Source organism: Rhinolophus sinicus, linkage group LG12, assembly GCF_036562045.2.
Source record: "Rhinolophus sinicus isolate RSC01 linkage group LG12, ASM3656204v1, whole genome shotgun sequence".
In the NCBI taxonomy this organism is placed as follows: domain Eukaryota; kingdom Metazoa; phylum Chordata; class Mammalia; order Chiroptera; family Rhinolophidae; genus Rhinolophus; species Rhinolophus sinicus.
Window position 1 is genome coordinate 46684014 of NC_133761.1, and position 12347 is coordinate 46696360.

Genomic DNA, 12347 nt, shown 5'->3' on the forward strand with positions numbered 1-12347 from the left:
AACCCGGGAACAGGAGGTGGGTGTGTGACACTGATTGCAGCCAGAGCAGAGCCCCTCCCAGGGCTGTGACCTCTGTGGCGTGGTCGGCCACCAGAGCGGGGGCAGCTGCAGGATTCCCTTCCTCTTTGCTCAGCCACTCGCCACTGCCTGCCCGGTAATCTCCATGTCCCGTGGTGCAACCCGACTTCGAGGCCAGCAGGGGTGAGAGGAGCAAAGTGGGCTGACTGGTGCTTGGCTGGGCCCCTCTCTTCTCTGCTCATGTCCCAGGACCCGGCACTGTTCTGTGAAAGGAGCTTCCGGGCGTGTTTGACAGGTGGAAGCTTAGCTAATGCAATCCTTGGCGCATTTAGAGACCTGTCATTAACATTGTACCATAAACTTTCTCCCCCCGGGAGGAAATGAAAAAAGAAGATGTAAAGTCCTTAGAAAACCTTAAAGGAGCTCTGACGAGAGCCCTTGCTTTAGTGACGGTGGGGAACTGAGGAAAAGCTGGGAGAACACATGGCTTTCTAAGTGGATCAGGGAGCAGAGGGGTCCCGGTCGCATGGGATTAAAGATGGTGCTTGGGAAAGAAAGACCAGCCCACCAGGCCCGCAGACGTGGGGAGCACAGAGCATCTGGAAGCGAGCCAGAGAATTGCGGCTTCCCGACACCAGAAGTTGTCCTAACCCTCTTCCCCAGAACGGTCCTCTTGTCCAGTTACCCTACTGCATGTCCTGCTAGCCATGTGTGTCTCTCTTTGTATGCGCCCTAACCCCTCACCTGCCAGAAGTGACGAAGAGCTGAGGGAATCCTGTGTGGAAGACCCCGTCCACTACATAGACAGGAGAAAATAACAGCAATACTTGTACATTGATTGCTGACTGTATATTAAGATACTGTTCTAAGCATTTTATAGGTATTAACTCACAAAAGCCCAACCAGATAGTTAGCAATATGACTCTCATTCTACAGATGATAAAATGGCACCAAAGCTATCTGTCCAGAGATACACAGGTAAGTGAATTATACTCGACGACGTTGGGATTCAGATACAATTTGTTAAAACATTTTGTTATACATAGTGATTGGTGTATGAGTCTAGTAATGCTGCACTTCCAGGCACTACAGAGTTCAGTCGACTTTTGTGAGCACAGATCTAGCCCCTCCCTCTGCATAGCACAGTCTTCGGGGAGAATGGGCTTCAAGAAACTACTTTAGAAAACCTGGGAATTGTCTGCAGTGTATCTACCTAAAACAGAAGTGCCATCAATAGCGATTACAATGTTTCAAGTCACTGACATAACCTCTTTTTCTTTTGAAGTTTCGCTCCAGACTACTATGATTGGGGACAACAGACTAACAGCTTCCTGACACAAGCGGGAGCTTTACCACCAGACTCAGTTTTGGATCCGGACAAACCAAGCCATGGGTAGCACCAGTTAACAGTTTTATGGAAGACTCCTCAGTTGAAAGCTTCTGAAAGCTTCAGAAAGACTAACTTAATGACAGCTGAATTTTTAGGGCACTTTTCCTTACGAAAGTGGACTTGATTTTTATTTGTTACAGGTTTCTAATGGCTCCATAGACTAAGCAATAATAACTTAGATTGATAAAACCTTATTTTAGTACTAAAAAGGGAGCCAGGCTGCCTATCTCCGTGGCTATAATTTAAACTTTAAAAAGTTCTGTACTTTTATAAAGATGTATTTTATATAACTTAATAATGCTAAAATATACTAGGGGTTTTTGAGAATGTTATTGCAATATATGTTCTAGTTTGCACAGACTTTTATGCATAATTCACTTTAAAAGTATACAGTATATGGTCTGAAGGTTTTTAAGGCTTTTGGACTAAAGTATTCCTCAAATCCTTACCTCTTCAGGTCACTCAGATTCTGAGCTCCACGCTGGTAGACTAGATACAGCTGACGACTACAAAGCCAACGCTGGTAGACTCCAAGTACAGCTCCAGGGTTGAAAGTTAGAAAGTAGCAGAATGTCAACAGACTCCATATGAGGTAACTGGCTCCTTAGAGTTCCTTTAGGCCCAGCGAGTTGATCCCTCCAAGAGTCTCCTCAATTTTGCCAAGGTTGGCACTCCTGTTCAAGAGGTCACTAATGTATACACTCCAATGAGAAGGTTAAAAATGTCGATAGAGTTGACTCAACTTACACTCTTAAAACTCCTCTGCACTCTCCAGAGATTTTGCACAGTTTTTCAGCCCAGTGAAGTCTAAGACCCATTATACCTCAGGACTTCAGCAAGACAGCACCTTTCCCAACTCACTGACTGTTCGTTACATTCAGGGAACAAAGAAGGTGTTCTCAAAAGGGGATTAATAATAAATACCCCTGGCCCCTGAGCCAAAAGACTGTATGGAATCCTAACAGTTTTCCTTTCATTCCCAAACATATTTAAAACAATGCCCTTTATTTTTAAATAGCCCTGAAAGCAGCCCACTAGAAGCTGCGTGTTTAAAATGGGAAAAGCACTGCAATATTCTCTAGCGTGATTCCTGTCTCTTAGTCAAGTAAAATGGGCAGGTTCCAGACAACTGCTTATAAGCCGTCTTTCATTTAAGTGAAACACTTGTCATGCAATACTAGTTTCCCCGACGTAAGTGCCATTCTGAAACCTCCAAGAGATATGTATATAATATATATAATATATTCTGCAATTGTAAAACTGCCTATAACAGGAGACTGGCTCTTTAAGGAGGTTAAATACTCTGATTTTCTACAAAACAGAGGTAAGGTACTAGAGCAAGTCCTGTTACCAGAGAAAGTATTCTGCTCTGCCGAGGGCGTCTCACAGCTTGGGACAGGGAGGGCAGAGGGAAGAGCTTCTGTCAGTATGTCTCGTACCTACATGACAACCCCCCTTTCAGATGTCTCTTACTTCCTATTTTGGTCTTCAGGAATAATTTATCTCTGGGCACTGATTTCACAGAGATCAAATCTACTTCTCTTATCTTGATGGTATTTAAAATTGGGATTTCAAGTTTTACGTGGTCATGATTGGGGTTTTCATTTATACCTTGCATAATGGCACATAACATTCTTGACTTCAGTGTGGAAGAATTTGGGTCATGTATCATTTAAAATAGTTACTTTCAGGGGAAATTCTACACTGAAGCAAAATGTGCACTAATTATTCAGGCTGCCTTAAGATATTTTAAGTGTTAATCTAAACAGCTCTAAGAACACCCTGATTTGTCACTTACCACACTGTTTTTGTTACTAATAGTTAGGAGAATTTAAAGGCATACTTAGCATATGCTTAAAACTCCTTTACATCAATCAGGCTTTCAGAAAGTACTGCATTCTTCAGTATTAGCTCATTCCAGGGTAGATATATTTTTAAATACAGTGGTAAAAATATCACTAAAATCATGCAGTTATACTCATCTTATGATGTATACACACTTATTGTTATTACTGGCAGGAAAATGGAAAATAGTTAATAGGCATTAACTAGTAAAAGCCATAATCTATTTTTATGATAAAGCTGCTAGTATTTATTTGAACTATTTTTTAGTGGAAAGGATAAAAATGTTCTAAGTGCCTGTTTTTCTCCGTCCCCTTTTTAAAAAGTAATGCTAAAGCACAAACACATCTAGACTATTAAAAACTATGTGTCACATGATCTGTCTCCTCAGTAAACACTCATGTATATACTCTGTGAAATGGTATAGGAACGGATGGAAAGGAAAATGCAAATTCCCTTTAGCTTCCCAACTTACTTGTGCTGCTAAGTACAATGCTACTCCTTACATGAAATAGTAAAGGCTAAGAGAAGTCAAGGAATGGTGGTTACTGGTTCTAAAGTTCCCAGATGTCCTCGTTTTAAGGAAACATAATGAAAGTTAAAAATTGATGGGGAAGAGTCAGTATCCCTAGAAATTTTGTACCTCCCTGTAGTCTGATTCAGCACTGAAAGGCTGCCTGTGAATGCTTCTGGCATCTACCAGAAATATGTAGAGACAATGAACTTCCGAAGTGGGCTCCTAAGAAATCCAGTTGATTTGTGTAGCCATCTTTCATTGGCTCTTTTCCCTTTTCACAATTAACCCATTTCATTGAGCTGGTGAACAATCGTCTGGGGCGTGCTACATACACCTGTGGAGGGTGAGAAGCTTTGACTTGTAAGGTGTATGTACAGTTATCAGCCACAGTTATGTCCGTTCTTACCTGAGTATCTCAGGCATGTTAGTGACTGTGCAGGTACCATGTTTGGCTGCGTAGATTAGGCACAGGCACTAGTGTAGTCCCAGATTTCCTCTTTTTACCAAAATCCCAAGAACCGCTTTTTGGTGGCCTTGCTCACTTAACCCCTATTAAGAGGAGAGGAATAAGCATTAGGAAAGCCTGGAGCGTGAGAAGTGCTTTGAGAACATTCCCATTTATAGTTACATAGTGCATAGTACTAGAATTGCTTTTAGTTTTTAGCAATAAAGGTGAACTTACATGAGAACTAAAGGGTCTAAATATTTGAAACTTTATCAAGATTTCCAACTAAAGAAACTTGGTTAAAAAAATACCTTGCTTTCACTATAGATGACCACATGGTAAAATATAGACTGGTCTGGGTCTGATCAAAGACACAGCTAATATGCATTTCCATTTTTTGTCTATGTGAGAATTTTAATTAAGAACATTTCAAACTACATACAGTGGTACCTCGGTTTTCGAACATAATCCGTTCCGGAAGACGGTTTGAGTTCTGAAACGTTCGAAAACTGGGACACAGTTTCCCCATAGAAAGTAATGCAAAATGGATTAATCCGTACTAGACCTTTAAAATCAACTCCTACAACTGCAAATTTAGCATGAATTTTACTATCTAATGATACCATAGATCCATAAAATTTACAGCGTTCCTAAACCGAAACGTTTGTCATTGGAGACGTTCGAAAACCGAGGTACCACTGTAATGCTGCTAAGGCTTGTCACGGTCCAGACGGAGGAGATGTTGGAAAGGATCAGGCTGAAAAAGCCAGTGTCTCCCGAGTGCCTATGACGTGACAGACACGGCTCGGACGTGGTGTCTGTGGGCCAGTCCACAAAGGCAGCAGCGCCCTCCCGTCAGCCCTACGCTGACCACCGCAGGGGACCATGAGGAGACCCTGCACCAAAGGGTCACAGGACCTTGAAGTCTGCAGTGATGTCCGTGTGCCCCAACTTCAATCTGCTGATTTCCCGTCCCTGTTGCCCAGCTCCTCTGGGCCTGGGTGCTGAGAGTGGGTTCCTTCAGTGTGAGGTTCTCAGACTCGCTGCCCAGGTCAAGTGTGGGTTCCGGCCTCAGGCCAAATCCAGTGACTCAGTGGCACCTAATGGTTCCTACAAAGATGGATTCCTTACCTGTGTTCCTTGACCTGTGGCTGGGACCTGTCCTGTGTTTCCCCAGAAATGGACTGTACCTTGCCAGAAATGGACTATTCTTTGCCCCCAAACCTGGCCTGCCCTACCACTCAGAATACGAGACTGCCTCCAGGAGACCTTCTGCCTCTGGACTGCAGCCTCTGGACTGGAGGTCAGATGCCGGCTCTCTTCAGCCGACATGAGCCACACAACCCCTCCCTTTCATGACTGCTCCCTGTCACCAGGTCCTTTTCTTGACTCAATCTGTTTCCCATGCACCTTATTAACCTACAACAGCTCTTCCAGTCTCCTTGCAGTTCCAAGTCCTGGAAGGCAGTAGCTGAGGTGTTAAAGGGAAAGGGTACGTTTGGGATAAACAAGCAGTGCTCTAGCAGGGCCATGGGATTTGTGTCACTGGTATATCCTGTGAAGAAATCCACAGGGAAAGTTAAATTGTATCAGAACACTACATGACAAGTGCGCCCTCTGCTTTGACCGAGGGGTGTTAGGTGGACGACTTTAATGGATTTTACTCAATCTGTGACAACTCGATGACACTGTCAAGCAGACACATTCATCCACATCGAGGGCACCTTCTCCACTAGACAGGTTTCTGTTAGCTGTTCCTCTTCAACTGATAGAATCTCTCTCGGTGCATTCTCATCCTAAACGAGGTGTAACCTACTTAGGTTGTGGAATTCATAAATTCCGCGCTGGCTGGGATACTTGTCTGTCTGTTCACGCTGCATCCCCAATCCTGGAATAGTGAACGAGCGTCAGACCCTGCTCTTTGGGCAGACCTCGTTTTTAAGCTGACTTCTGGCACTTTTATCCACTGCCTATTGACTTTATAGGTTTAATGCTCATTTAAGGGGCCCTCCCTATTTTCTTATGAATCTTGGACAGATATCCAACTTTTGGACATAGAATTCATAATGGAATAAAGAAGGAAATACGGATTCGCTATGTAGTTCTCAAATGATTCTTAGAGGCTAAGTCTTACAATAGAAGCCCTGAGATGAAATTCTGTCTACACAGGCACTACACGTCCTGCCTCTCTTTGCCCTTACCTGTTTGAGCACTGGCAAGTAGAATACAGAAATAACACAACAGGCAGTAAAAAGTAGATCTGTATCAGGTAAAGTATCAAATTAAAAGAACAGTGACACATTGAACGGTTAAAAGTGCAATCCTTGAGAGAAAACATTGAGTTGGGCAGAGTTTTCGCAGGATCCATTATGTTAAAGGATTTTTTTTAAAGCTCATGGAATAAACAAGAACAGCTAAAGAAAATTGTGGGAAAAAAAAAGTGAGACTGAGACAGGACCAATGCACCAAATATTAAAACATAGACCCCGAGTAATTAAAATAGTGCGGTCCTAGTGCATGAGTACATAGACCAGTGAAGGAGAAAGAGAACCCAGATAGAGCCAAGTTCTCGTGGGATTTTAGGTATGATAAACGTAACATCTCACACTCGTAGTAAGGAAAAGATGAATAGTTCAATAAATGATATTGGAATAACTGGGTAATCATCTGGGCAAAAATTAGTTTGGATCCATAACTTACACCTCATGCCAGGATACACTCCAAAGGAATACAAATTTAGATTTAAAAAAATTAAAACATAAAAGTTCCAGAAGAAAATATAGGTGAATTATTGCTGTGGAATGAAGAAGGCATTCTGACTCACAGTCCAGAAACCACTAAAACAATAAATTAGACTGCATAAAAATAAAAATTTGCATGGCAAAACCACATTAAGCAAAGTCAAAAGATAGGCAACACATCGAAAAAAATATACAGCTCATTATAGTGAAAGGATTAATACTCCTAACCAATGAAGCACTCAGAAATTCATAAAAAGATAAAAATGGCACAAGATGTGAACACAAAGGTAATATAAATGGCTCTTAAACATGGTAGTCACTGGTAATGAGAAAAAGGACAAACTAAAACACATTGATAATATAATTTCACATCTATCACAATGGCAAAAATCCAAATTTTTAATAACATCTGTTGTAAGGTTGTAGGTAAGTGGGCACTGTCTAAATTGCAGGTGGGTATATGAATTGTTAACCACCCTCTATGGAGGCCAGTATTCTAATTTCTTTCAAAATTGCATATGCATATGGTCTTTCACTGAAAAATTTCATTTTGGTGAATTTATTCTACAAGTACATATTTATATATGTGTGAAATAACATATATACAAAGTCGGGAAACAATCCAAATGCCCATTAATAGGGAATTGGTTAAATGACTGTATGTTCATATAATGGAATCCCAAGTAGTTAACAAAAAAAAACGACTAAGCTATCTAGTGATATGGGAAGACGGCTGAGAAAAATTAAGTCAAAAAAGCAAACAGTATGTATATGATGCCATTCTTTGTGTAAAAATGAGAAAAAAAATAAGAGTTTACATTTTTATTTGCTTGTAAATGCCTAAAAAAGTTATGGATGGAAACCTAAGAAACCAAGAACAGAGTTATTTGTGGTGGGGCTGGGGGAGGGTGTGCATGGGGGAAGTTGGGCCAAGGACAGAAAAAAGACATTCCATTGTACAGCTTTGATACTTTCTGGTTTTTGAACTATGTGAATGTATTACCTGTTCAAAAAATTAAAATAAAATAAGTATATTTAAAAAGCCTTGTGACTCAGTACAAATTAAAAGGTGCTGAAAGTCCCCGATTTTTAGTGGAATGGCCAACTTAGGAAATCACAGACAGCACATTCTGGGAGGACGCCCCGGAGTCAGACTTTCTGGTTTCGTATTCGAGTCCCACAGCCTACAACGTGTGACGACCGACAAGTGACTCGGCCTCTTACCCTGTTTTCTAATGGACAAGACCAGTGATTGCCCACCTGCTGTGCCGCTGTTACGATGATAGGAAGGAACAACCTCAGACCACTTACAGATTTTCTCCCTTCTCCACAAATTATAATCAAATCCTCCTCTCAAAAAAGGAAATATTTAAAAAGGGGGAAGAAAAACAAGAAAAAAAAGATGGTAGGAACATTTACTTTAATTCACATTTTTTACTACATGGTGGGTACAACAGCACATTATTTGCAATTCTGTTCTAACGCCAAGGTGTATCTGTAGATATTACTAAAACAGAGCGCACACATTTGTGTTTCTGTAGTTTTGTCAAATAATCGCCGTGATGCCATGCAGCCAGTCTGTAGTTTGGTGAGTAGCTGTGGTGTCTGCAGGTCCTTCAATTTGCAAACTGCTGAGACGCTTACTGTGAACTGTTCTCAAGTTCCCCGGAGAAGGCAATGCTGTCCTTCCTTAGATACAGTGGCACCTAGGGGAAGCCGGAAAGTGTGGCACAGTGTTTCATATATACACAGAGATTACAAGTACTAAGTAATTCACAACGTTAAAACATGAAAATATTTGACATCAAATTTCAAAACTGAAAACTATTACTATTCTGTCTGATCCTCCTCATCATAATCTAAGAATCAACACAGGAGAAACATTCAAATTTTACCAACTTTAATACATGGTCTTTCTAACTTACATAGATGCCACTTAAGGAAAAACAAAACAAAAAAAACAAATTCATGCCATTGAAGGAAGGGATATTTTCCTCTTCTTTATTTCCATTACTTCATCAGCTGGTACAATCATTTCTGTCAGTGCTGGATTATCAAGTGCTGGATTTTTAAATTAGGTGATGAGATAAAGACAAAATGCCAAGAGGTATTACCAGCCAAACATTTTCACAAAGCGACCAGTACTTTAGTATCACTTCACAACAAAAACTATGTGAATTGAAAAAACAGCTTATATTACAAGGACCATAAAACATCACCGGGCTCACAAAACAAAGATTCCTACAGCTTACAATCATTTAAGAAATACATAACACAAAAATGTAGGCTGCCCCCCACAATCTAATTTATGGTAAAATAAAGTTAAATAAATTTCATCTTAAGAATACTTCATTTGTTTACTTTCTTGGTAGAGAAAAAAATTTGTTAAAACTTTGAAAAGAACTTCTAATCCTAATTAGACCCTTTAATTTCCTAGCACTCTAACATACACTTTTTCCTAAGCTTCAAACAAATCACAGTAAAGAAAAAAAGCAAATGGAAATGGCCAAGGATTTTCTCCAGTAAACAACAGTTTAAATAATAGCCTTTATCTTTAACTAATGGAACACTGAAGTAACCCTACCAAAAAGATTTTTAAACTTAAGGTAAAAATAGACAAGTGCAAAACTCACATTTTCTTAAACTCTGAACACTAAGAATAATTCTTATTAATTTACCAGCAAGATTACTTAATTCACTTTTTAGACAAGTTTACCTTAAGGTCCCCTCTCCCACCATACAATACTTCATCTCTAAAAATGAAAAGAAAAAGTGGAGGAAGCTCCAATCAAGTCAGGCTGTTTTATAAGACTCAACAAAAACCACCACCACCACCACCAACAATAAAAGCCCGGATCTACAAAGGTTAGAAATAGGGTAAGAAATAATTAACTAGTGAGACCTTGCTCTCTCCTACCACATCCCTGCCTCCTATGGTGACTACATATTTTTAAAATATGGGTGAGCCAACTAAATACAATTAAAATACATCACTGAGTCATCAATGAACACATTTCAGGCTTTGGCAGGAGAAGAAACGGGTTTAAGAGCACTTATTTCATAAAAGACTGAAGAGTCTAAGGAAAATGTTACTTCCACACAGATGCAACCTTCCAAATTAACCACATTATGTCTACTAACACCTTTTTAAAGCATCAATATTTTAACTATTAAGGATGCTTAAATCCCAGGTTTAGAAAATGACTGTTTAGGACTAAATGAGTCATCTGTTGGTACAAGTTACATTTATATACAGTGAACTAAAATGAAAAGGTGGAAAGAGGGGAAGCTTAAAAGAGGAACTAATCTACCTGCTTAAATATCCTATGAAAGCAAATGAGATTGAGAAAATTGCATAGATTGTATTCTAAAATAAAATATTTAAAAATGCTTATTTTAATTTAAAATAGTAAATTCTGTGCATATAATGTTTTAAATTGTCATTATAAATCCACAAAATCCCATTCAAATTTTATCAAGATGGAAACTTAAATATTTATGTTTTTTTAGACTAAATGAAAATTTCTAAAATTGAAGTAGGAACAGAGAAACGCAAACTCAAAAGAAACTGATTTCTAGGTTCTAAGAGTCCTCCTGAGCGAGCCCACTACACACAGGAAATCTGGCTGCTGGCATAGGGGACAGTCCTTATTCACCTTGACCAACACAGGTCCTTCAGACCAAAACAACACAACAGCAACCACTACAAATTTAACTAAAACTAACCAATGAAATTGAAGTTGAAGTCCTGGGGATTCTTAAGTAACTTCTAGAACTATACACTAAAAGGGCTTTCATCGTGCTGATACTTCCATATTCTAGAAGGTGACACAGCAAGGTGAAGCGCACATTTCAAAATCACTGATAAACTGTTATCACTGATACAGCCCTAAAAAACATTTGTTCCCTAGCTTTCTGTTTCCATAACAGGCTGTTAACAGTGTTATCAGGATGGAGACATTGTCATTTAAGTTTGAAATAAAGCATAACAGAATAAGAACAAAAGCAATTCTAAACAATAGCAGAATATTCAACAGATGAAAACATGAAATTAAACACAATTAGTATAACTTACATGTTTTAAAAGTATATACTTCATTTATAAATACCTCTAATTGATAGTCTATTAAGAATCATAAATATTCAAGTGAACAATTGAATTTTCTCTTTAAGAGTTCAGAATTCCCAAAGTCATTGAAGATTAGCCTCCTTTTGTTGAATGTCCAAGAGTAAAAGTCTTCACCCAGTCACTTTATGTCTCTAATTAGACATATAAAAGCCTTTATTACCTACTGTGTTGTAATAAGACTTTAAAATTCTGTAATTCTCTTATACTTGTGGAAAGCCTGTAGGAGAAAAAAAGCATATTAGTACAGCTAATATGATGTATATATATTTCAAACAACTGATGTTGTATGGGTTATAATATGAAAGCAAAATCCAAAATGTACAACACTGACTACTGCAGCTTCCATTTTTAAATAAGTATGCTGTAATTACGTACTAAAGATTAATAAAACACATAGCTGTGGTTCTTCAGTCTTGGTTTACAAGGGGCAAAGGAAGCCAGTTGCTTATCAATGAATTTTACATTAACGATGGGAACAGTGATATGAACAATTCATTACAATAAAGAACCTCAAAACATTTACATTTAGTCTATAAATCCATTTTACACATTCCTCTCCAAGTGTCCGCTCCTTTCTTGTTGCTCCCCAAACACATGAATTTGTTTTATACCATTAGCTCCACAATCTTTAAGGGCAAAATTCTGTTTATTTTTTGTCTGCTGCCGAATCCTTGTGTCCTATGCCCATCAATGCTTATGGTGTTCAATAAATAATGAATGAATGAATGAAAATGCTTCTGGGTCCACATCCAGCTGTAAAACTCTGGAATGGGAATCATAAAAAAATTCTACAAGCTCAATTATCCTTTTGTAAAATTCAAGCTGGATTGAATTTTGGATGTAAAAATTGAATGTTTTCTTTCTATAATTTAGGATAATATAATATGCAGTATTCAGCTATTTCCTTTACGCTAAGTACTTAATAAAGGATCACTTCTACCGAGAATTTAGGATATGCCAGGCAATGTTCACACACATTAACTCATTAATTGTAAAAAAAAAAAAAAAATTCTACAAGGTAGATAAACTTAACCCTGATTTTACATTTTAGGAATAATGAAGCTCAAATAGATCGAGTAATTTTCCCAGGGGCACCCAGCTAGTTGGTACGTTCATCAAATCCCAAGACCGTATGGCCACTCAAAATACCTATGCTCTCTATGGTCTCAAAACCATTTTCTTCATAGTCTGACAATTTGTAGGATTAATGGAAAATGAATTCTTACTCTAATCCTCAGAATATTAAAGGATTACAACAGTTTTTA

The 12347-nt window shown here is 38.8% G+C and overlaps 2 protein-coding genes across 2 annotated transcripts in view; one reads left to right on the forward strand and one right to left on the reverse strand.

Annotated features, from left to right (window-relative positions):
• The window catches only part of GPR137B (G protein-coupled receptor 137B), a 36083-nt gene extending 32298 nt beyond the window's left edge, over positions 1 to 3785 (forward strand). Inside the window, exon 7 of the mRNA XM_019746998.2 lies at positions 1304 to 3785. Within this exon, the coding sequence (XP_019602557.2) occupies positions 1304 to 1415 (112 nt within the window). The 3' untranslated portion in view covers positions 1416 to 3785. The remainder of the gene's footprint in view (positions 1 to 1303) is intronic.
• A 4718-nt stretch (positions 3786 to 8503) lies between these two features.
• The window catches only part of ERO1B (endoplasmic reticulum oxidoreductase 1 beta), a 50377-nt gene continuing 46533 nt past the window's right edge, over positions 8504 to 12347 (reverse strand). The window contains exons 16-17 of the mRNA XM_019746996.2: positions 11243 to 11299; positions 8504 to 8659 (exon numbers count right to left, since the gene is read on the reverse strand). Coding sequence (XP_019602555.2) covers positions 8644 to 8659; positions 11243 to 11299 — 73 coding nt within the window. The 3' untranslated portion in view covers positions 8504 to 8643. The remainder of the gene's footprint in view (positions 8660 to 11242; positions 11300 to 12347) is intronic.